At 40.8% G+C, this 21,847-nt stretch overlaps 1 protein-coding gene across 3 annotated transcripts in view; it reads left to right on the forward strand.

The window, feature by feature from the left end:
• Nucleotides 1-21,847, forward strand: part of KCNQ5 (potassium voltage-gated channel subfamily Q member 5) — a 303,172-nt gene that overhangs the window by 233,457 nt on the left and 47,868 nt on the right. For all 3 annotated transcript variants that reach the window (XM_055810306.1, XM_055810307.1, XM_055810305.1), the window contains exons 4-5: nt 15,067-15,242; nt 15,655-15,780. In XM_055810306.1, the coding sequence (XP_055666281.1) occupies nt 15,067-15,242; nt 15,655-15,780 (302 nt within the window). The remainder of the gene's footprint in view (nt 1-15,066; nt 15,243-15,654; nt 15,781-21,847) is intronic.

The following is a 21,847-nucleotide window of genomic DNA, read 5'->3' on the forward strand; positions in this document are numbered from 1 at the left end:
ACGAATTAGAAATTATGAGGTTCTCTGTCCATACTCACCCATATTCTGTAAATGATTTATGCAGTCTTTCAAATGATTGATGACTTCTCGTATTTGAATCTCAGAAGATATCTTTAATAACAACAAGAATAATATTAGCAACTTAATATTGTTAAATACTATATATTACAAAATATTATATACTGTAAATGTATAGTATAGAATTTCCAATTATGCTTATGAGCCACAAGGTTTCAGTGACTTGGCAATGTACAGTAAGAAGGAGGTAAGCAACTGGCTGACCAAGAATTTTCTGGTTTTAGACTCGATATGTTCAAATTTGCTCACATTTTTTAGGGACTGGCTTTAAACTTGTTGCTAGTAGAGATAGCCAGTATATGAAGATACTTGCAGAAATACTGTTTTCGCCACTTGTCTTTATTCGATTTGAGATGTTCATATCCTGCCTTACTACAATGCATTCCCATCATATCCATAGACAAGATAGTTGCGCAGATTTCCATTCATACGTGTAAATTCTCCATTCCAAACATCAGTTGTTAATGTAAGCGCTGATGTAGAAGTTAGAGGTAGACAGATTGTGCCAAATTCACTTACCTGCCTACCTCAGCATATGGAGTCTCAAAAGTAGTGAAATAGTTGGTTTGGTTTTCAGATTTTATAATTTCTAGCATCTGAAAAAAAAAATAATGAAGCAAGTGAATAGCATGATAGATTCTAATTGATATGCAAGGAAATACCCAGCTTTCTTGGCTTCTTTCTAGATGTGCTGCAGATCAGCTGCTTTGTTGTATAACATTCCTTATAACTCCCACCTCAGATCATCATCAGCTGTTTCCCCATAGCTCCTCTGTGAAAGGAATGGCTGCTTCCACGGCTGTACAAGTTTTGCTTTTGCAGCAGTGAGTTATGCTCTCCAGGCAGAAATCTGAATCACTTAGGAACATTTCCGTATTGGTCCAAAATAGCATCCTATTAAACTAGGTGTTTGCTATTTCAGACTTTTCCAACTGCCCATTATTCTCTTTGGCATATATACCCTCTCACGGCACTGTGATATCCCCAGCTTGTAGTGCTGCTTGATTTTAAAAGCTACTTTCAGTGTGTCTTCTATTTTACTACATGCCTATATTTACTTAGGGGTGCTTTAGCAGCATGTTAACATAAATTTCAGTGTTAATGCCTCAGTGTAATACATTAGACAACTGTCAGTCTGACTATTTGAGCCATGATTAACTACTTTTGCAAATGTTAGTTAAACAAATTGTGCTGTCTCATGGTGTCCCAGCCTCACCCCTGTCCAAATGAAAAAATTTGGGGAGGTTTAAGCAGAGTTATTGGCTTGGCATATACTGCAGGAACCTTTGTAGAATGGTTTGAAAGCGCTATGCAACTGGGGGAAATGTAGTGAGAAAGGATAGCAGAGAAGAGAAGAGAATAATTTCAGTTGGAAGTGACCTAAAACAATTGTCTAGTCCAACTGCCTGACCACTTCAGGGCTGACCAAAAGTTAAAGCATATTATTAAGAGCATTGTCCAAATGCCTCTGAAACACTGACAGCCTTGGGGCATCAACGACCTCTCTAGGACTGTTTGACCACGCTCTTGGTAAAGAAATGCTTCCTAATGTCCAGTCTCTAGGGTGATCTATCTGATCACCCTAGGTATCGTATTGTGATTGATTTCCTCATTCACCTTTCTTCTGTAGTAATTACACTTCTACTAATCTTTGTGCTCAGATCGCCTTGTTCCTTTCACATTCAGCCTACAGCATATAACAACAGACAGCATGCTGCTAGCTTACATTTGCAGTATGTCTTTCCAACTCTTTGGTGCTTTTAGTTTATAATTACTACTCTTATGCCTATTGAATTTCATGACTTTATTGCTGTCTTGGCTGAAGACTAGGTTATTTCTCTTCAAGTCATCCATGTGTGAGCAAGATTTCCAGGGAAAGGGTTGTAGGTATAGTCAGTTAAAAACAGTGGTTTCATTTCGCTTGAATGTACTGTCATTTAGCAACACAGGCATTTTTCGGTTGCTTTAGACATAGTGTTTGTTTCTTCAAACACAGTTTTCTGCTATCTTCTTAGCTTTAATTTGTTAACTGGCAATGCTGACAGTTTAAAACACAAGCTTTGCCCACTGTTACATTCAGTGTAGTCAAATTGATTGCCAGGTGTTTGTATCCAGTCTCACAGCTAGCTTATTAGTGATCACAAAGCTTGGAGAAATTCAGTTTTCACAGATGTTTTCATTCCTTTACATCCCTTCAGAAAACTGCATGCTGCCACCAGCACTGCTAAAGTGACTGATGGGCACAGTAGTCCAGTGGGAATTGCAAGACATCTCTGTTTTTATCATCATGCCTCAAATGGTTGCACTCCAACTGCTACATTAGAAAAGACCTGTGTACAAGACAGGAAGTACAGATTTTTTAATTCTTCCCTTTTACAGCTGCTGTGTTAAATAGACCGATTAGGAAGGATTTGACAATGTAATGACATTGTTACATTGTGTAATAGACTTACAATATATCTCAGGTTTAATACAGCTAAGTAGAAATATTTGCATATTTCTAGATGGCAAATCAGGCGTCTTCTGCACATTTAAATTTCCTCCCTTCGCTTCCCACCCCCAGCACTTAAGCACTGGGCTCCCATAACCTGTAGTCTCCTCTTGAAGAAAAATTACATTTTTTAACCTTTAGGCTTGTGCTGGTAACTCTGAAAAGTGAGGATTTGGCCTTTCCACTGGTAGATGATACTGCTGTCAATCACAGATCTAAGGAAGGTGTCCACCAGACCTATTTTACATCAACCTGTGTGAGCTCCATGATGCTGTAAATGCTTACTTAAGTCTGGCCTAAGCCATCCCTGCCACAGAAAGAAGCAGCTCCAGCCGCTTGCTTCCACCCTCTCACCGCCCAGTCCTGGTGCTCCAACACACGGATGTGACCATCCTGGGAGCAGCCAAGGTGCAGACAGGGTCCCTTTGGCCCCAGAGCTCCCCTTTGCCAGCTCAGCCTGCTCGTGAGACCCCCACGCTGGGCACTGCTTCTTCTCAGATGAAAATGTCGTGAGGCAGAGCGGAGAGGTTGTCACACAGAATGGCAAATACATCTACTGTATTTAAGACCTCATTTTTGGATTGCCTCCGGTTGGATTTGTGAGAGTGCTAACCAGATTACAGGTTTTTTCCTATCTCAGACAAGCGCTGAACAGAGCTTCTTTATCTTTCTTCACATCTCCCACACCAGGAGGTCCAATGGGAGGCTGCAAGGTGCCCCACGCTAGTGTTCTCCAAATCATATAAAGCTTCTTGCTGGCACAGTAGTCCCTCTTTGGGTCACACCCACAAACTGGAGGTGGGATAGCAGCTGCAGGTAGAGACTGGATGGAAATCTCTCGTTTGGCATCATCCAAGTAAACTCTGTATTTACAGAAACAGAGGAGCCCCAGCAGTCACTCACACTGTGCGGACATCCAAAACAGTTGTGTAGGATAGGAATGCAAGTTCTGGTTTTAGGCAGAGGGCAGAGCTGTATGCCTCCTGAGAACAGCTCAGAAAACTTAAGATAGGAATTAATCTCTTTTAGCCAGCACTGAGGGACCCATGTTCCTGCCTTCAACACCTGCTTATTTCAGATTATTCATTAGATATTTTAATTGGGGGTTTAAATGGGTGTGTGTGTGTTTATAATTAATTTAATAATTAAATAAATGTATAATAATTAATAAATAAAAATATAAACATAAATAAATAAAATAAATGCTATTTTATTAGATAACTCAGCTAGATACTGGATACCTCCAGTTTCCCCCCCCCCCTGTGAATCTGAGAGCAGGTAATTAGTATTGTCTCTTCTCTCTCCACCTAAAAACAGGGTTTTCCTATCCCTCAGGCAGACGCTTTTCTCTCCTCTGCTCTTTTCAGCATCTTCACTTCCAGGTTTTGCCTGTACACTTTTACCCTCATGCCCAGTATTCTTCTATTCCCATGAGTGATTTTTTGGCCTTTCCACTCCCATACCACTGCGTGCCTGCACTTTATGCACAACCCGGGAATGTGTTAGATGGCCACTTCCAGACACCCTGTCCACCTGCCCCTCCCTGAGCTTTTAAGAGTATGATTGAAAATGCCACGAAAGTGCAGCCTTGTGCTTATAGATTCCTACCTGTGTGGTTTCAAGGACCCCACACAGAGGTGGCACTGCTTCCCTTGCTGGGCTGGATCACATAGGAGCCCCATTTGGTGGTGTCTGCACGTGCCAAATAGTGCCAGACACCTCTAAAAAAGATGTTAAAACCTGTAGCCCAAATAGCCAATCACATAATATTTTTGTTTGGACATTGGGTAGTCAGTGACTGACTCATACAGTAATTTGGATCCCCTGAAAAATCTAATTCCAGCAATTCAGGGAGAAACATCCAATCTTGTCTTTAATTTTCCCTGGTTATTCCTTTATATCCTGTGGCAATGAATTTTACAAGTTAATTGCATGTCGTATTTCTTTTTATCAGATTTAAATTGTCTTTTGATCTCACTTTTATAAGGAAGGGTAAAGAGGAGGCATCCAGCAGGCCTTCTTATCTTCCACTAGTTTGCATACCTCTGCCATCTCATATTTGTCTTCTGACTAACCAATCATAAATTATTCAGCCCTTTCTACAAACACAAGTCTTGCCATGCCTGTAGTTATTTGGGTTTTTTCTCGCTGATAACTTTGTGGGTTTTTTACAGTCCAATCTAACGAGCCTCTTTATTCATCAGGTGTGTGCGTGTGTCTGGCTCTCCCCCCTGCTGCCTTCCCCTCCAGAAATCTCCAGGGTTTTTTCTTTCCACAATAGCTTTTCACTAAGGTCCACTATCACCCAGGACAAAGCCTCAAACATAGCAAACCTTGTTTTCCCAGGGCACAAAACAGTTACTGGGCAGAGTAAGTGAAGATTTATGGGAAGGGTCTGCGTGTGTTACTCGGTGGTTTTTCCTTTGGTTGGACAGAAATTGGGTTGGGGAACACTGGGTCAAAGACACAGTTTTAAATGTGTCTCTGTCAGCCTCTCTTAAAACCAAATAAAACTCCTACTGAATAAATAGTTCTCTGTTCCTTCTGGTAGGTACATATTAATACTGTTAAAGATCAATTATTGGCAAAGGGTAATAAAGTATAAATCCATGAAAGCCTTTCAGCTGAACTTAATCTTAGCTTGCAGGAGGCCCTGAGTTTTTTAGGATTTATTGAGCCAGCTTTTAATAATATAAAGATGTTTGCTGAGGACTTACTCAGCCTGTGGAAAGAGTGTGTACTCAACAGGGCCATGAACTTTAACTGCTAACAGTACAAAGACAGGTGAAATGTTCCCATTAATGTTGTTATTCTTATCCAAACTGAATAAAAAATGGTAACCATAACTACAATTTAAAATCCAGTATTTTTTGAGCTATTGTCATTCTCAGCCCACAGAGAAATATTCTGGCTATCTACAACAAAAGCTAAAATGACATTATTTTGATATATTTGTCATCATGGTCTGCAAGTATGCTACTTCTAAGCAGGAACAGTGTATATGTATTTTTAGTACATTGGCACAGTAATGAGTAACATCAGTTGATCTGTTCTTGGGGAAGGAATTAGGATCTTATTATAAATCTTGATTAAAAAATGACAAAAACAAAAATCTGACCAAACTTCCTTATTCTGGAATTTCATGAGGGAATATTTAGTTTTCACATCTAAAAACTGTCCGATCTTGACTTTTTGAAAATATTCCTTGTTTTCTGTTTCAAAAATTGTTTGACCTATTGAGTCCAAATTTGTGTTTCATTAGCTTTACTAACAAGTGTCTTTGACTGGTTTCTGGGTTTGTTTCGTTTTGTTTGGGGGCAACATACAGTTGCACTGTATGGTAAAGAGCTGTACTCAAGGTGTAGAGAAGGCATACTAAGGTGCCTGTGAAGAATGGGATTTACTGGTGCTGCTTGGAGTATTCCTAGACAGAGGAAACATGGGATAGTTCTCCTTCTTGAAGCAGAAAGATTATGCTGCTCCTTTCTGTGGTTGACGCAAGAAATCTTAAACTAACCATTTTTGGTTAGGATAGGCTGAAGAAATACACTAAGCATGGGACCAGCTTAAAAACAAACAGGCAGAAGGGTGCATGAATTCAGTTTTAGGTGCCAAGTTCAGTTTATGTTCCCCTGAACCACTTCGCTTTGCGCTGTCTATGTGTGTGTGTGCGCGCGTGCTGGCGGCTGGCGGCAGGGATTTATGCGGTTATTCATTCTGTTCAGTGTGCCGGGGAGGAGCGAGCCGCGCTGCCGCCGTATTGCATCCATCACTTAGTGCCAGCCTCATCCGAGCGGCTGCCGGGTACCTGAGGTACCCTGTGCCTCCCGGTGCCAGGGTGAGGTCCCACACAGCTTGAGCCTGATCTGGGGCTCCATGTACTCTAGCCAGGCTGGCCAGTGATGTGCCGTGGGGTACAGCCCCCTTTGCACACAGCTGCTTGGCAGAACGCACCTCGCCCCCAGCACCAGACCTGGGGGGCTGTCATCAAATCTGGAGTTTCAGCATCGGGACACTGTGCTGTAGCTAATCTTCGCAGTGTTCACAGTTATAAAACCTTTGAATTGATCTCCTAAAGCATGCTTCCCATTTAATGCAGGGTTTATTTTCCATGGCGCTGAAAATACATGAAACATAACCTATTTTATATTGTATTGTTTGGCGGTTTAATGCCAGCTGGCAACTAAACACCACACAGTAGTGCTTTCACAATATAAATACACATATATTTTATATTATATTTCATTATTGTGTATTATATAGGTTTTATATATCATGTAAATAATACTTTATATTATTTTATATGCATATTTTAGATTTTAATTTAGCTCTATTTCAATTCCTACCATTTTCTGTTTGCCAGAAAAGATAGCTTTAATGTTGGCGAGCTGCTTTTCTAAATAGACCCACTTTGGCTGTATAAAATTAACATGTATCCTAGGAAGATGTCTGTATTTCCAAGAGGTCACTTTCATTTCACATTAAAATATTTTGCTTACTCAGATGATTCCAATACATTGCAAATGAAAGCTATAGATGGAGAGAAGGGTTCAAGATGGTTCATCTCATTTGATGTCTTCACTGAAGTATTGCTCAGTTAATGAGTAAGAAAAATGCAAGTTTTTATGTACAGATCAGTTTTAGTGGACTCCTTAGAACTGAAGTCAGTGTTAGAAGGAAAAAAAAATCAATAGAGTAGAAGTAGTAACCACTCAATTATTTTTTTTTAATTCCACCTCACTGCCTAGACACTATTACACGTTCTTTTATGATTTCTTTCTCTTCTGTGTGCCACGGCCACACATCCCTATCTTCCTGTTTTTCAACAGCAATAAAAGTCAATTTTCACACTCATCTGTGTTTATCTCTGTGAATTATCTTGATACACAAAACTATTTCACTTTCCTACTTCTAAAAATACCACGTTGTTTTGCATCTTGAAAAAAGATTACAAAAGGAAGCGAAATCACCAGCTTGTTTTGCCTGTAATGTCAATTAAGATGGTTTCCATCCAGAGTGTGTTATATATTTGAAAACACAAAGACCTTTTGGCTGGAGTGACAACAACATCTGCAAAAATCAAACAGCGACATCCATCCCAAGAATTTCCTGAAGATATCCTGCCAATTACTTTTACTAGTAGGTGACGATTAATCATAACCTGTCTGGCATCTGAGCAGAGAGATCTGATCCCTGACCACAAAGGAAAACTATATTCAGACATAGCTGAAGGCAAATTTTGCCAGGACTCAAGATCCTGAGCACCATTATTTTTAGTATATGCAAAACTCAGATTATCTCATATTTCTTGGGGTTTTTTTGTTGTTGTTGGTGGGGTTTAGGCTTTTTTTCTCTGTAAAATTGAGGCCTTATTGCTGTAAATCTGCTCAGCTTTTTGTGGGAGGAGCAGAACTCAGCTTCCTGCCTATTCCAAATTATGCTAGAGATGTTCAGGTGATATAATTCAATGGATGACATTAAACCTTTTTTTTTAATAGGTGGAGAATAATGCTTGAGTGCGTCATATTTCAGAGGGTGAATTCAGGTGACCTCAAAAGACCATATGTCTCCAGAGTAGACTAAAAATCCAGTTTTCAGATTTTGACTTGCACATACTGAGTTGTACTTTATCAATAAATAGTTCTTCGTCCAATGGGATAATTTGCAAAATACAACAACCATCAACTTTCTAAATATGGTACTATTGACCATCTCTATGTTCAGAGATGTAATTACAGGTTTAATCCTTTAAAAAAAAATCAAGTTAAAATTCTGGACCTTTTAAAGATAAAAATGTCGAAAATTCTTGTTTTCTGGGGTAAATACTTATGCAAGGTCACTGGAAGTTCAGCCCATATTAGACCAAATTTTTCTGCCATAACTATGTAAAATATCCCCCTGATTTCATAGTAAGAGGACTAGCCACAGGGCAAAGGAACTGCCACCTGGTAAAAACATTACAATTTGCCTCTTTTCAAATTAACTGTTGCAGCATATTCTAACCATGATTTTTATTCTTTGCCCTCTTGAACCGGTAGAAGGAAGGTTAATATCTTGTTTGAAGCTAAAAGCATTTTTGCAGCCATTTATGATGAAGTGACCTTTTCTGTTCTATGACCTTTCTCAACAAGTGCTCAAGGAATAATGATACAATTATTTCCCTCTCTGAATACCCCTCTATTAGGGTATTCAGAAGCCTTAAATTCTATGAATGTCTTTAGCTTTTTTTTTGCTTTTTTTTTGCTTTTTTTTCTTCAGCTAGCCTACAGGAGCATAAAATACATCAATGCCAAATACGTTACTAGGCTGTGCAAAAAGCCTGCTGTTTCCTATAGATGAGTTTGTATAAACAGACCTTTTCTTTCAGGAATCTGAAAAAGGGCAACCTTATTTTCATGTACAGATGTATGGCCTAAGTCAAGTATCAGTCATCAGGCTATACCTTAAACTGCTTTAAGTTGCGAGTTTATACCGGTTTAGGATAGAGCCCATTGAATGTATTTTTGTTGTCATGTTTCTATGCTGTGGCATGCTCAGTGCTCCAGCATGTGTGTTCTTTTAACTTTGTGCTGTAGCGTCTGATTAAAATTCGAAGTACATTTCTACGTTGATTAGATGATACCCTCCAGTCCCAGCCATCTAGCTGTGGAGATTATTGTAGGCGAATTGAAGAGAGTTCCGAGAATAGCAATAAACACGATGAAGCCACTGGAAGGACTGATATACAAAGAGGTATTAGAAAAACTAAAATGGTGGTCATTCCCTTCCTTCCACCACTCACACCTCTTAGAGACTCAGAATAGAAAGTTGTTAATTATTTGTATGTAGTTGTTGTAAATCTGGGTTAAAATTTATTTAAACTCCTCAGCGAACAAGAATAATCGCTCGCTGTGCTGCAATACGCAAGCACAACATGTGCCGTGGTAAGCAGACAGAACCCATGTCAAAGTACTCACGGTGCTCGTAGTCAGTTGCGGAGCCCAGTGCCTCTATAACACCACGGAGCCAGCGTGCTGTTTGTTTCAAGAGTAACATGAAATCCAGGATAATGAACTGTCCTGAGAACTATTCACAAAAAATGACCACTACAAGCTGTGTCTTTTTTCTGGGTCATAGATGATAATGCTAGCCCAAAATTAGACCTTAGATGGACAGCCTAAGGGTATCATAAATTTGGTCATATGGTTGCCAGTTAATTTCCTTTGTGAGTTAATACAGCTGCAGGTGAGATAAACCACACTCTTGAGATTTTCAGCTTTTTCCTGCAGTTTTGGGGGCAGATATGTCCTACTCTTGTCCTAGCTCATTGCCTTTCTATACTGTTCTGTACCCAGAGCAGACACAGGAATTGACAGCCATTGCAGTTTCCTGAGTATTCTTAACAAGGTTGTGTAAACGTGAAGCATTTTCATTGAATTTATAGCAAACACTATTTTGGTGATATAGTGGTGGTCCTAAAATGCATGAATATTGTTCATTTTCTCTTCAGATAAAATCAGAATAAAAATATCACAAGATTCTTTTCACCTGTATTGGCTCAAAGTGATGTTTTTATTTAGAGGGAAAGGATGCTCCAACACATCAGCATTAAATGCAAGCAACAGGAAAAGCTCTCGTTAACATCTTCTTATACACTAAGACTTGGAAGAATATGAAAGAGAGAAAGATAATGCAGGTTTGTGTATTAGTTAGAACATGTACATGAGCTTTAAGCAGGTGAAAGACTGTCATTAATTAAATTTCCTAGTATCATCCCGAGAGTCTCTCTGTAATTTTAGAGATTATCCTGATGGCACATCAAGCCTTTCAGACATTTTGCAGTATCAAGTAGAGCTTCTGTGTTCACCCTTTTACCTGTCTTAACTGGGTTCATTAGCATGATAACTTTGAATACTGTGAAATCTCACAACATCCAAAAAGTTCATAGTAGGAAGGTTAATTGAAAAAGTCATCAAAAGTAAAACAATCCATTATGATGACTTGTGATGCCTCCTTTTTTATTGTTACTAATGTCTGAGTCACAGAGATGTCATTAGAAGTGCTTATAGCTTAGCAATGCTAACCACACCTCCATCACTAACCCAAGCAACCCAGAGCTTCTAACCAAGCTCGAGCAGGGTAGGGCAGCCCATCACTGGCCTTCCTCTGTGAAGTGAGGAGCTCAGGGTGGCACATCTCACATGAGCTATTCGAGTTTCAGGTTTTGCATTATTTGGCTTCAGTTACTTGTCCTTACTGATATGTCACTATTTTAGTGAGACTGAACAATATACAAGTGTAATTATTACACACCTGGCTTCTGCGTTCATCTTTTTTTATTTTTTGGGAAGGGGGGCGGGAGGGCAATTGTTAACATTGTGGCTGTCAATTAAAAAAATTTTGCTAAGGCACTGTTAACAAAATTTTCATGCAACAGGGATTTCTTGAGGGGTACTAGATGAAATGTCTGAAATGAAAGAAATCTGTGTTTGAAATGAAGTGTTCAGATTGTAAAAGCTGCTGAGAAAATCTGAAATCGCAGACTGGAGTTAAGGACGGAGGATGCTATCTGCAAGGATAAAAATATGAGAGATATTTCTAAAGCGTGAATAAAATCAGCATCACAGCTGAAGAGATGCTTAAAGTTTTGGAAAAACATACACAAGATACTAGCTTGGAAAAAAATCAAAGAAGTAAATGTACATCAGAAACTTCTGTCTTCTAATAAGTCATCATAGAGAAGTTTGGAATTATACTATCTTTTACTTACTCTCACATCCCAAACTTTCCTAGTGCTTTAAAGCAAGTTACAGAGTGAAACTTGAGTCTCTATTAAATTAATTGAATCGTTGCTATTTACTTCTTCCTAATTTCCCAGGTTTGCCACTAAATATTAATAGAAGTTTGCTAAAGCCTTTTTAAAATACAGAAATACTATGGAGGTTTTTAGTTAAATTCAAGTGGAATACGAAGGGAAGTTCAGAAGAATATTTTGCTCTCCTGCTTAAAAGAGGGCAAATGGCACCTGAGGTTTGTTGGATAAAAATGTGGCAGAGATTCATAAAGCACTTAGCTTTTCATTTTTCCAGGGTATGCTTAGATAAGAACACCAAGCAAGTCTAACATACTCAGAAGTGACTTTCAACTGTTGCAAACTTCTCTTTGGACTCTGATTTCATTCCAAGAAGGGTTTATTTTGATTTATCTTACACCTGTTCCTGGCAAGTTAAACTACGCTGAAATAATGTGCCTGCCTGCCTTCTCTGCTTCCAAGGGGAACGCAGCTGGGAGGGCTGACCTAGGCAATGGGCACACTCTTTCCTTCCCTATTCCCAGCCTGAGGAGCTGGGGCAGGGGGGCAGGATTTGGGAGCAGAGTGTATTGTGAAGAGGTAAAGAAGATGAGAGAGCAAAGTCTGAAAGCAGCCTGGGAAGGCTCTTTCCCCTCCAACTGCTTTCTAACCTTGTGCCAGCGTGTTTTCTGCTCCGCCGTTTCCTCAGCGTCTCCTCCCTTTGCCTCTCCAGATCCCCACCCTCCATCTAGAAGGGTATACACAAGTAGGTAACTCCCTTGCACCAATACTTTAAAACAGGGAAAAGAGAGCTATGCTGCTCTTGGCTTCTTTGTCTGTCACAGTCAGAGGGGACAAGAGATCCTCAGTGGGGCAGGGGGCTCCCAGCAGCACAGGGCAGACACTGCTGGCAAAACTCAATCTGAATTTTTTTCAATGGGGAACCTCCGGGAAACACCGTTTTATAAGGAAAGCTGTCAAAGCTCCTGGAATGGGCAGGAATAAGGGCAGGGGGGAATCACTGGCTTTTGTAAAAAACTATCCTACTGAGAGTGGTTGAGGGTAACCAAAACCCACAGTAAGCACTTTAATAATTTCTGGACCAAGTGCATAATTCATATTCTTTGGGTGACCTTACTCTTTAAAGTTCTAAGAAATATTTGCGGGAATGCACACTGCTTTTCTAACAATATCTAATTTGCTGCTAGCTGGTCACCACTAATTAAAAGTGACTGTTAACGTTGCTGCTCTGCTCGGAGTAGCGTGGGACAAGCCAAGCTAACCTTGCCGTCATGTTAGCTACCAGGGACACTCTTCAACACCGTCCATATTGCTCAAGGCTTTCTAGCACACTCTATGTGAACCTCAGATCCAGATAAACACACCTAAATATAGAAGTTTGCTTGTAGGTGGGTATGTGTGCGCTACGTGTCCATGCTTGCAGTATAGTCGGTTGAGATCTAGGGCTTAGTTCAGCACAGGACATAGAGGTGTGCCCTGTTACGTGATATTCCCTGCTGTCCAGTGGCTTCTCCTGAAGGGTACAGCCTTCCCAGGTCTGAGAGCATAGCTGCTGGACCTAGGGGATGTCTCAGATACCTTAAGGCATCTCAAATGGCACTGGGCAAATAAATTTGAGCAGCTGAATCAAGCCTTGTTTGTACCAAGCCCAGAGTGTGAGTCAGCAGAGCAGCCAGCCGGAGCCTTCCCGAGGATTAGCTGCACCTCTCTCAGCTGACGTGATTTCCTTTCGCTGCACAGGGAGTTTAGACAACTGCTTCACATGTAGACACCTAAATTTAAATGTCTTCACACAAGGCTGAATCCCACCCCATCTATTTTTCTGATCTCCATTAGAATGTGTGATGTCTTTAACTTTTCCTGGTCGGTTATCCTGTTTTTGAATTCTCGCCCAGACCTCCTGCAATCTGGTTGCTGTACTCTTGGGACTTGTACAGTGCAGAAACACCCCAGGGTGTTTTATCTATTCCTGGCTCTTCTAGATCTCTGAACTTGTTGGATTTACATCTAGAAGCAAATCCAGCAGTTTTGGTCACCGGTTATGTAGTAGCCACCTATGATCCTATGTGGTAGGTAGCCAAAGGCATTTTAAAATGTCAGAGCATAACGTCAGCCTGGCCTCTACACTATGTCCAACAGTGACACTAGCCAACGGCGAATGGTCAGGGAAGGTTGCACAAGCAGGACAAGCATACAGCAATATTTCTCCGTAAGAGTCTCTCAGCCTCCAACAACCTGCTCCTTGGAGACATCCTGAGCCAAAAGTGGGCTCCTGGTATTAGCCTGGAACTAAATCTTCTCCCGTGAGATCATCCTGCTGGCTTTGAACCTATGTAAACTTTTAGCATCTTGTGACAAGGATTTCCACAATTTAACAGGACACTCCTTAAACCACAGGTTCTCTGTACCCTTAGTACTGTCGCAAGAGGACAAAGCCACCCATCAGTGAGTTCAGACAAACCCAGGATGTTTGTAGGCAAGGGTGTTTGAACCTCGGCTTACTTTGGTGGCTGAGCAGAATGAACCAAGTCTATTTCCTACTGCACCGGAGCAGGCTCAGGAAACAGTCTCCTGCTTGTAGGTACAGGCACTCTCTCACCGCTCACCTGTGAGGGGCCTTTTCACTTACTGGGTCATTCTTGACTTGTAGGAACTATTCTTGGGACAAGGTGATGTTTATACCCAACACAAAAGAAGCAAAACTCATGTCAACAAGAACTTGCTTTCAGTTCTTCACTGACAAACACGAGTTTAGATCATCCTTGCACAGAAACATTCAAGCACTACAAAATCCTAAGATTTAAAGCAGATATTTCTTACAGGGGCTCTTTAAGCTTTTAAAGAAGGTCAGGAAATTAATTATGAGATGATGAAGTGACACAGAGCTTGTTCTGTGCTTTTCCAGTCTGTGCACACCGGCCTGCCCCGGTCATCGTAAAAGAACATTATGCCTTGTCACAGCATCCATGTGCCATCACTGTGCTGCTTCTCCTCATCTCCCTTTAAATGCTGTTCTGGCTCTAAGGGCAGTTGGCTGATTAGTTCATGCAGAACAAATTCGCTCTCACAGTTCGAATCTGTGACCTGAAGAAATAAATCCTAACACTTGCTGGGCTTCAGCAAACTTTCCACGCTGCCAGCTAAAAGAATGTTTCTGAGTACCCGGCACTGTATTTCTTCCTTTCCAGGAAATGGTACATCAGGGGAGTTGTGTCCAGAAACTACATGCCTCAAACACACAGTGTTCTCATAGGAAATTAGTACGTGTGATTGTACGTCTGGTTCCACTGGACTCTCACCACTGGGGCTGCTCGTATTTTTTTTTCTTAGCTTTGTTTCCTTTTTTGCCTTTTCATAGGAGAATTGCTATGGGAAAAGATATAAAGAGAAAAAAGTTCTAATTGGTCTACTGATTTGTACAGTTTGCTACATCAGGCTTCAAAGGTCCTTCATGAGGTTCCTTCAACACTGCTCCTCTTATCCATATGTTTTCAAAATTGCCACACTCAGTTTTCACCCTGGAGGCTCCTGAGGCAGGTTTTGACATCAGCCCTGTCCTCACACCCTACCTCAAACAGGAATCTTAGTGCTTTGGATTCCCACCCACCACAGGAGTCTCTCGTGTCCCCTCATTCAGCTCATGTACATGTGTGTGTTATTTATTGGTACTTGGACATTAATGTTTTCTGTAATGTATTTCTTTCAGACATCATTGTTCTCATCGCTTCAATAGCAGTTGTTTCTGCAAAAACTCAGGGTAACATTTTTGCAACATCAGCACTGAGAAGTCTTCGTTTCCTACAGATACTTCGTATGGTGCGCATGGACCGAAGAGGAGGCACTTGGAAATTATTAGGTTCAGTAGTTTATGCTCATAGCAAGGTATGTAATACTAGATGCTGATTTTGTCTGGTCATTATCTTCACTTGATGCGATTCAGCAAGAGGCCAAAGAAACAAACAGTTATCAGTTTTGAGCAGAATTTTCTGAAGTAACATAAATTGTAAGGAGCATTGGCACAGATGCATCAGGCCATGTGTAAATGCTAAGTTTTTAGAATATGTTGAAAATGTTGTCCTTGATATGCAGTTGTGATTTGATATATATTGGTGAAGCATCAAACCATATGAGTGGATTCAGTCCACTTTCAGAGGAAATTTGCATCGGTATGGAAGCATTTGATTTTTAACTGTTCAACTGCCAAAAATGTATATAGATTCTTTCATTATGTCTTCCTTGAAATGCCATTCTCTTCAGTTTTCAAATAGATGTTGCTCTTATTTCTTTTATCTAGGAATTAATCACAGCCTGGTACATAGGATTTTTAGTACTCATCTTCTCATCTTTCCTGGTTTATCTCGTGGAAAAAGATGCAAATAACCAATTCTCCACATATGCAGATGCTCTCTGGTGGGGCACAGTAAGTACAGAAAAATAATATGGACTCTTTAATGAGTATTATAGAGTGCTCTGAATGTCACCTACTGTGGATTTTAATTTAGTGTGCTGTTCAGTGAATTGTTTTCACTGGCAGAAAACTGGTCTGAGAAGCTCCCTCCTCCAGCTATTCATTTGTACATCCATAGCTGATTTCACCCCATCCTGCAGAACAGCTGTTTATGTGTTTATGCTGCAAACCAGACCACTAAACCTTCAAGAGAAGAAAGCATTTTATTTTTTAACCCAGATCCTTTCAGTAATACAGTTTCTAATGGTCCCACAAAGAGCTGCTTTGATCCAACCCAGAGGGCTGCAAGCTGCAGTGCAGGAAGAGGAACAAGTGCCAGGAAAGAAAGAGGGGGAAAAAAAATCTTGCCAGCTTTGCACTGAAGGGAAGAGTATAATCAGCACCCCTTAGAATTATGTTGTTTCTCCTTCCTCTGTACCTTGAACACAAACCCCAAGGATAAATATTCCCATTCTGGTTCAGCAGTGTTATTTTTACAGGTTTAAAAGCCCTGATTGGGTTGAGCTCGTGTTTAACTATCACATCAATGGGTTTTACTTTTTTGAAAACTGTGGGATCTAAGTAGTTACCTGACTGTTTTTTCTGAAAGAAGGAGGATTATATGAATGCCTATGTGTTTCAATAAACTAGGCTTTAAATGAACAATGAAAAACTAGGTCTGAAATTTTGATTTTTTTTTTTTTTTTTTTATGGCATAATGTGCAGGGGGGAGTTGCTTAAAAATGCCCTAGAGTGAGCTGGACTCCTGTACTGTATGAGAGTTACTTGGGCAGCTTAAGAAATCTGTCCCAACAAAGCCTATGGCAGAGCTATTGCCAGACAGTATAAAACTGCTGTTCTTTTCCTTCTGATGCAGTAGAATAAACACCATGAGCGTCTGGATAGCAAAATGATGCCTGTGAGATCATTAATGCTGACATAACCTAGAGCACCCATTCGTTTTCCTGGTATAAGTGCAAGACTTTAAACAGCTTCTGCCATCTTTCCTCATCAGAGGGATGCAGAAATGAAACTTTCTCACCTCAGACTTTCTGCTGACAAGACTTCGTCTGGACTCAGTAGTACATGCACAGGTGAACTGTGCAAAAGCCCTTTCCAAAATGCTTTAAATCGTTGAGAAACATTTTTAATAAATTTTGTTTATATTTTGAGGAAAGGTCAAGGTCATTTGCTATTGGTAGGACTAGTTTGTGTATTTGAAATTTGTTCATCTAAGGGTTAATCATTTTTTACATGTCTTCCCTAAAGACTGTGTTTCTGTGGTACCAGTGTACAAAACTGGGAGCTTGGAAACGCCAGACCTAGTAAGGTCTTACTTGTTTTACAATTTTACATTTACAAATATATGGAAATATTTTTCCTGCAGATTGCTGCTTTAGAGCATCAAGGCAGATCTCTGATAAAATACACATTTTCATCCTATAATCCAAACACACGTGAAATTCATATTGGCTAAAGTCACGAGAGAAGGTTTTGCCCTCAGTCACATCACTGTAGTTTATTTTGTTTCACTTTTCTTCAAAAGCTGAGGTCTAGGTTTGGCTTAAAGCTTTCTAACCTGACCTTATTGACATGGTTGTGAAGCATCTGGCTCCAGATGCTGGCGTCCTCACTGATGGTTACTCTGGCTCCAGCAGTCTGCAAACACCATTGAGCCTTTCGGGGTGGCAGTGGGGATGTGGTCCTGGGTGGCAGTGGGGATGTGGTCCTGCGAGAGACCCTTCTGTCCTGTGGCAGTACATAGGTCTAAGAATGCATGTTTTCAGCCCTTTGATTCTCCGGGAAACGACCTCTGCCTCTCTGCAGAGCTGTGTGTGAATTAGCACTGCATGGGCAGGGAGTTTGGACTAAGCAGAGGATTGTACCCATCTGCCAGCAGGCAACGAGGAGGGGAAACATGCACGAGGAATGGTTAAGTCCCAGCAAACTCAGACCTCCGCTCTGACACCTGACTGATGCTCATGTTAGATCCAGATCCAGATCCAGATCCAGATCCAGGTCCAGATCCAGATCCAGATCCTTCTCACTGAGAGCTCTAGCAGCAGGAAGATCTTTATTTTAGAATTTGCTTCTCCACTACCTGCTGACTGCTGTTTTTTAAGGAAAAGCCCTGCTAAGAAATAATCATTATATGAAGTGGTGCTTAAAATATTTTATATGCTATGAAAACGTATGACTCACAGGTCAGATAAGTAGTGCAACTGAGAAAATAGGAATCTTTTCTTGATGTCAGCAGGAAAAACAACAAATTGTAATCAAAAACCTGAAAACTATATTGTATATTTCTGTCTTTTCTTCTTTCCCCAGTGAGTGACATGACTACGTTTAAATTTTTAATGTGCTTCAGTGCACAAAGTTACTGAAAAGCAGTGTTCCCCCTTACCTGTTACCTTTGCCATTTTAATGATAGTATTTTTTGTATAATATGTAAAACAGTATGTGGGAAAGGCATAATGTGCTTCTTAGTCATGGTTGGGTTTACTGCCAGAGTAACCCACATGCAGATTTTGAAAAGGTCAGATTGTGTGGCATTCTAGGGGAAATCAATGCTTAGCCTCATTGATTTATTTGCAAAAGTTGTTCTAACTTAAGCCACAGAGTATCTACGAAATCCCAGACTGAATTCTGTGATGGCAGAGGGACAAGAAAAGGCTGCATTGAAGTCAGACACAAATAGTCACCTTGAATTCCAAGCTTTTAGAGGCACTTACGCCCCTCCTTAGAGGACCAGACTCAGCATGCAGCAATTAACCCCCTCATTGATTCAGATTATTTGAGGGCTATACCCTGCTACCGTCATTTCACAGACTACATTTGTGAAGTTCCTATTTTTACCCTGAAATGAAAGGCAGGGTATGGCATCCTAATTTACATATGAATACGCCACTGTATTTGCAATTATGTGTTGTACTGTACAACCTGCAATTTAAACATGATGTTAATGTTACTATTGTAAATATTCTTGTGGTTTGGGTCGCCACAGTGCTGCCTATGTGTGTTATATGAAGAGCTCAAAATTTGCTTTGGTAGAGAAGTTAAATTAATGCAACAGAATAAAATAACTTAACTATACAAGAACAAAAGGTCAATTAAAAAACTTAAATATTTCAGAACCAAACCAAGTGTGGTTTTCTGAGAACTGCTAGCGTTACTTAAAACTGTGTGTACTTATAGTGGCTTTTAGCTTGTACACGTTATTAGTTTTACCTGCAAAAGTAATGCAATTAAGATTCCTGCTTCTCTTATACATTTGGCAGTTTCTCTTCATAAGTCATTATTTTCTAGTAGTATCCAGTAATTACAGTTGGATACAGAGTGTCTCTGGCACTCCGTAGTGACTTGCAGGTGAACATAACATATTGCAATGAAAAATGTTGTCACAGTCACTAGCTCAAGTGAGTTAATATTGATAACGTTTTTCCCATTTAATATAAAGATAGCATGAGCAAACTACGTTTTTTCAGTTAATTGATGTCAGGTAAAGATTCAAAGGGTAAGTACTGCTAGCAGAACATAAAATGATGTCAGAAAGAAATAGTAGGGTAGAGGAGGGCCTCCTGGGTCCTATCTCATCTAACTGAAGGCATCGAGGTTATATAATCACATTCATTATTATCTTACTTCACTTATTATTAGCATATTTATTAGCTCCAGCAATGAGATATAACAGAAGTTCTGTTATCATTGCAAGTTTTGAGTCTAGCCAGGTGACACTGCCTTCCTTGGCTCATCTGTCCAGACACCTCATTTACAGAAGCAATCAAAATGGAGGGGGTTGCATCTTCTGCAGAAGGTAGGACTCAGCTGGCTCACTCAACCGTGCAGGTTGGGTTGCTTGAACATAGGCATACGGTCCCCTGGAAGATCTGTTGGAGAGTCTGCTGCCTCTCCTGTGGGTGGTCCCTGTTCAGATGCCCAAGGGCATCTCAGCTGACACTAGACATCTGTTTTCAGGCATTTTAGGGTAGGATGGAGGAGTCTCTCTTTCCATTGTGCATGTTGCTGTGGCCAGATCGTGCTGAATGCCTAAGCATTTGATTTTTGAAGTTAGGTGAAACGAATCCTATGCAAATAAACTCTGAAAGGTTAGGTTTATTATCCTGGTTCAGGCTGTGGTGATCAGACACAGGGCTGCTCTGCAGGTATCCCTAGGAAGTCATGATTTTGCACCTTGTTATTTCTTTCACTGTATTTTGATCCTCTTGTTCACCACTTTGCTTCCTCTGACCAAGTCTCCTCTCAAAAAATAACCTGCCCCTAATTACCTTCACAGTTTTGCTACAGATTTTGTAGTTCTGTTACCTAGTCACTCTTGGCCTTGCATGGTACCTCTGATGCAGTCACCTAAGTGATGTTGTCCTTTTAAGATTGTAATCCCCAAAAGTTCCCTAATAATTTCCTTCAGTCACCTCTGGACTTTGGTCACTTCTTTAACCACCCATGGGATCCAGCCTTCCCTCACAGCGCTAGCTGTAACTTCTGTCTGCTTCCTACATTATTAGCAGTGACGTCTGGAAATTTTGCATGTTGTCATGGTCTCATGTCCAGTAGTTTTCCACAGCCTGTTCAGTTAATTTAACGTCAGCATTATGCCAGTCAGTGCCTGGCCAGTGGTTTAGCCATTGGCTTGCAGCACTAACAAACATATGGAGGATTATTCCTGAACCTGACCCTGAATTTTTTAGAAAAAAAGATTCGTAGTTGTATGATGAGAGGAATATACAACAAAAATCAAACCCATTTGTTCAGTGTCAAGTAAGATGATACGGCATGGTGCTGACACCTATACGCCCATGTAAAGACCATCCTGAGATAAAAACAGCTCAAAGTGAGCAAGTCACTGATATTCTTAATCATAGCCTGATACCATTAAGTCCTTGGACCTAAAAGAAGAGGGGAAAGGCTTTAATATCGTCTTGTTATTTTCTTTGGCGAAATTCTAGAGATACAGTCTGTGTGACTGCTCCTGGTTTTGGATTGCTCCCCGATGTCAGGTCCCAAAGGTTCAATTTTATCTTTGACTTCTTTGGAAGGCAGTTCAGTGGCAATATCATTAATACGCAGACGGCACTTAGTTCTGTTTCCTTCTTGTCAGCCCAGGCAGGAGACATCACTGTACTTTCCAGTGTCTGGCAGAGATAGGGAGCTGGACAGAAGCCAAGAAACTGGGCTCATTCTGGATCTTTAAACCGCTTTGCAATGGCTGGCCTGGAAGTGAATTTTGAGGAACTTTTATTCAGGGATTCATTTGTTCAAGCGCTGCACTGCCCTCGGGGTCTTAATAACCTCAAACTGTTCTGTACTTGCCCTCTGATGAGAAGAGCTGGGAATACCTTCTCCAGCAAACAAAGGAAGACTAAATCAAGCACCTCTGCCAGGCCAAGAGCATGGCTGCGTCAGCTCGGCTCTGCCAGGAGACGGGGAGCTGCAGCCCCATCTCCGTCCTCCTTAACGCTCAACCTCAGCCGCGCGCTGCCGTGTGCAGGCTCTGGAGCTTTGTTAGGTGCTTCCACGAGCTAACACAACTCACCAAAACAGCAGAAACGAACCACGCAGAAATGGGGATAATTCTCTTCACCTTCCTGGGTTGCACTGGCTCCCCAAAAAGTCCAGCAAAAGCCACAAGATGAGGTGGGGGCAGGGAGGTGAAGAGGAGCAAGGGAGGAGAGCAAGACCTGGTAATAAGCACACAAGGTGGTGTGTCTGTGACCAGGCTAGCATTACAAAACTTGAGACTTGATAACCACTTGAAATTTCAGCTGCAGCCTTAATTTAGCTGACTCTATTTAGTCACTCTGGCTTTCTCAGGGTAAATTACACTCGCTGCTTGTTCCCAACAATGGGAGCAATTAAAAGCACTGTTTACTATCTACAGAGCCCTAAATAGTTGAAATCTAATTACTTCCAAAAGACTTTCCTTCTTTTGTCCTGTGGTGACCCTGGCATTAAATAGAATTGCTTTGGCCGTCTTGCCTAGGAATGAGCTTTGAGGAAGCTGGAAGCAAAATAATGTCTCTAG

This window comes from Falco peregrinus, chromosome 7 (assembly GCF_023634155.1).
Source record: "Falco peregrinus isolate bFalPer1 chromosome 7, bFalPer1.pri, whole genome shotgun sequence".
In the NCBI taxonomy this organism is placed as follows: Eukaryota; Metazoa; Chordata; class Aves; order Falconiformes; family Falconidae; genus Falco; species Falco peregrinus.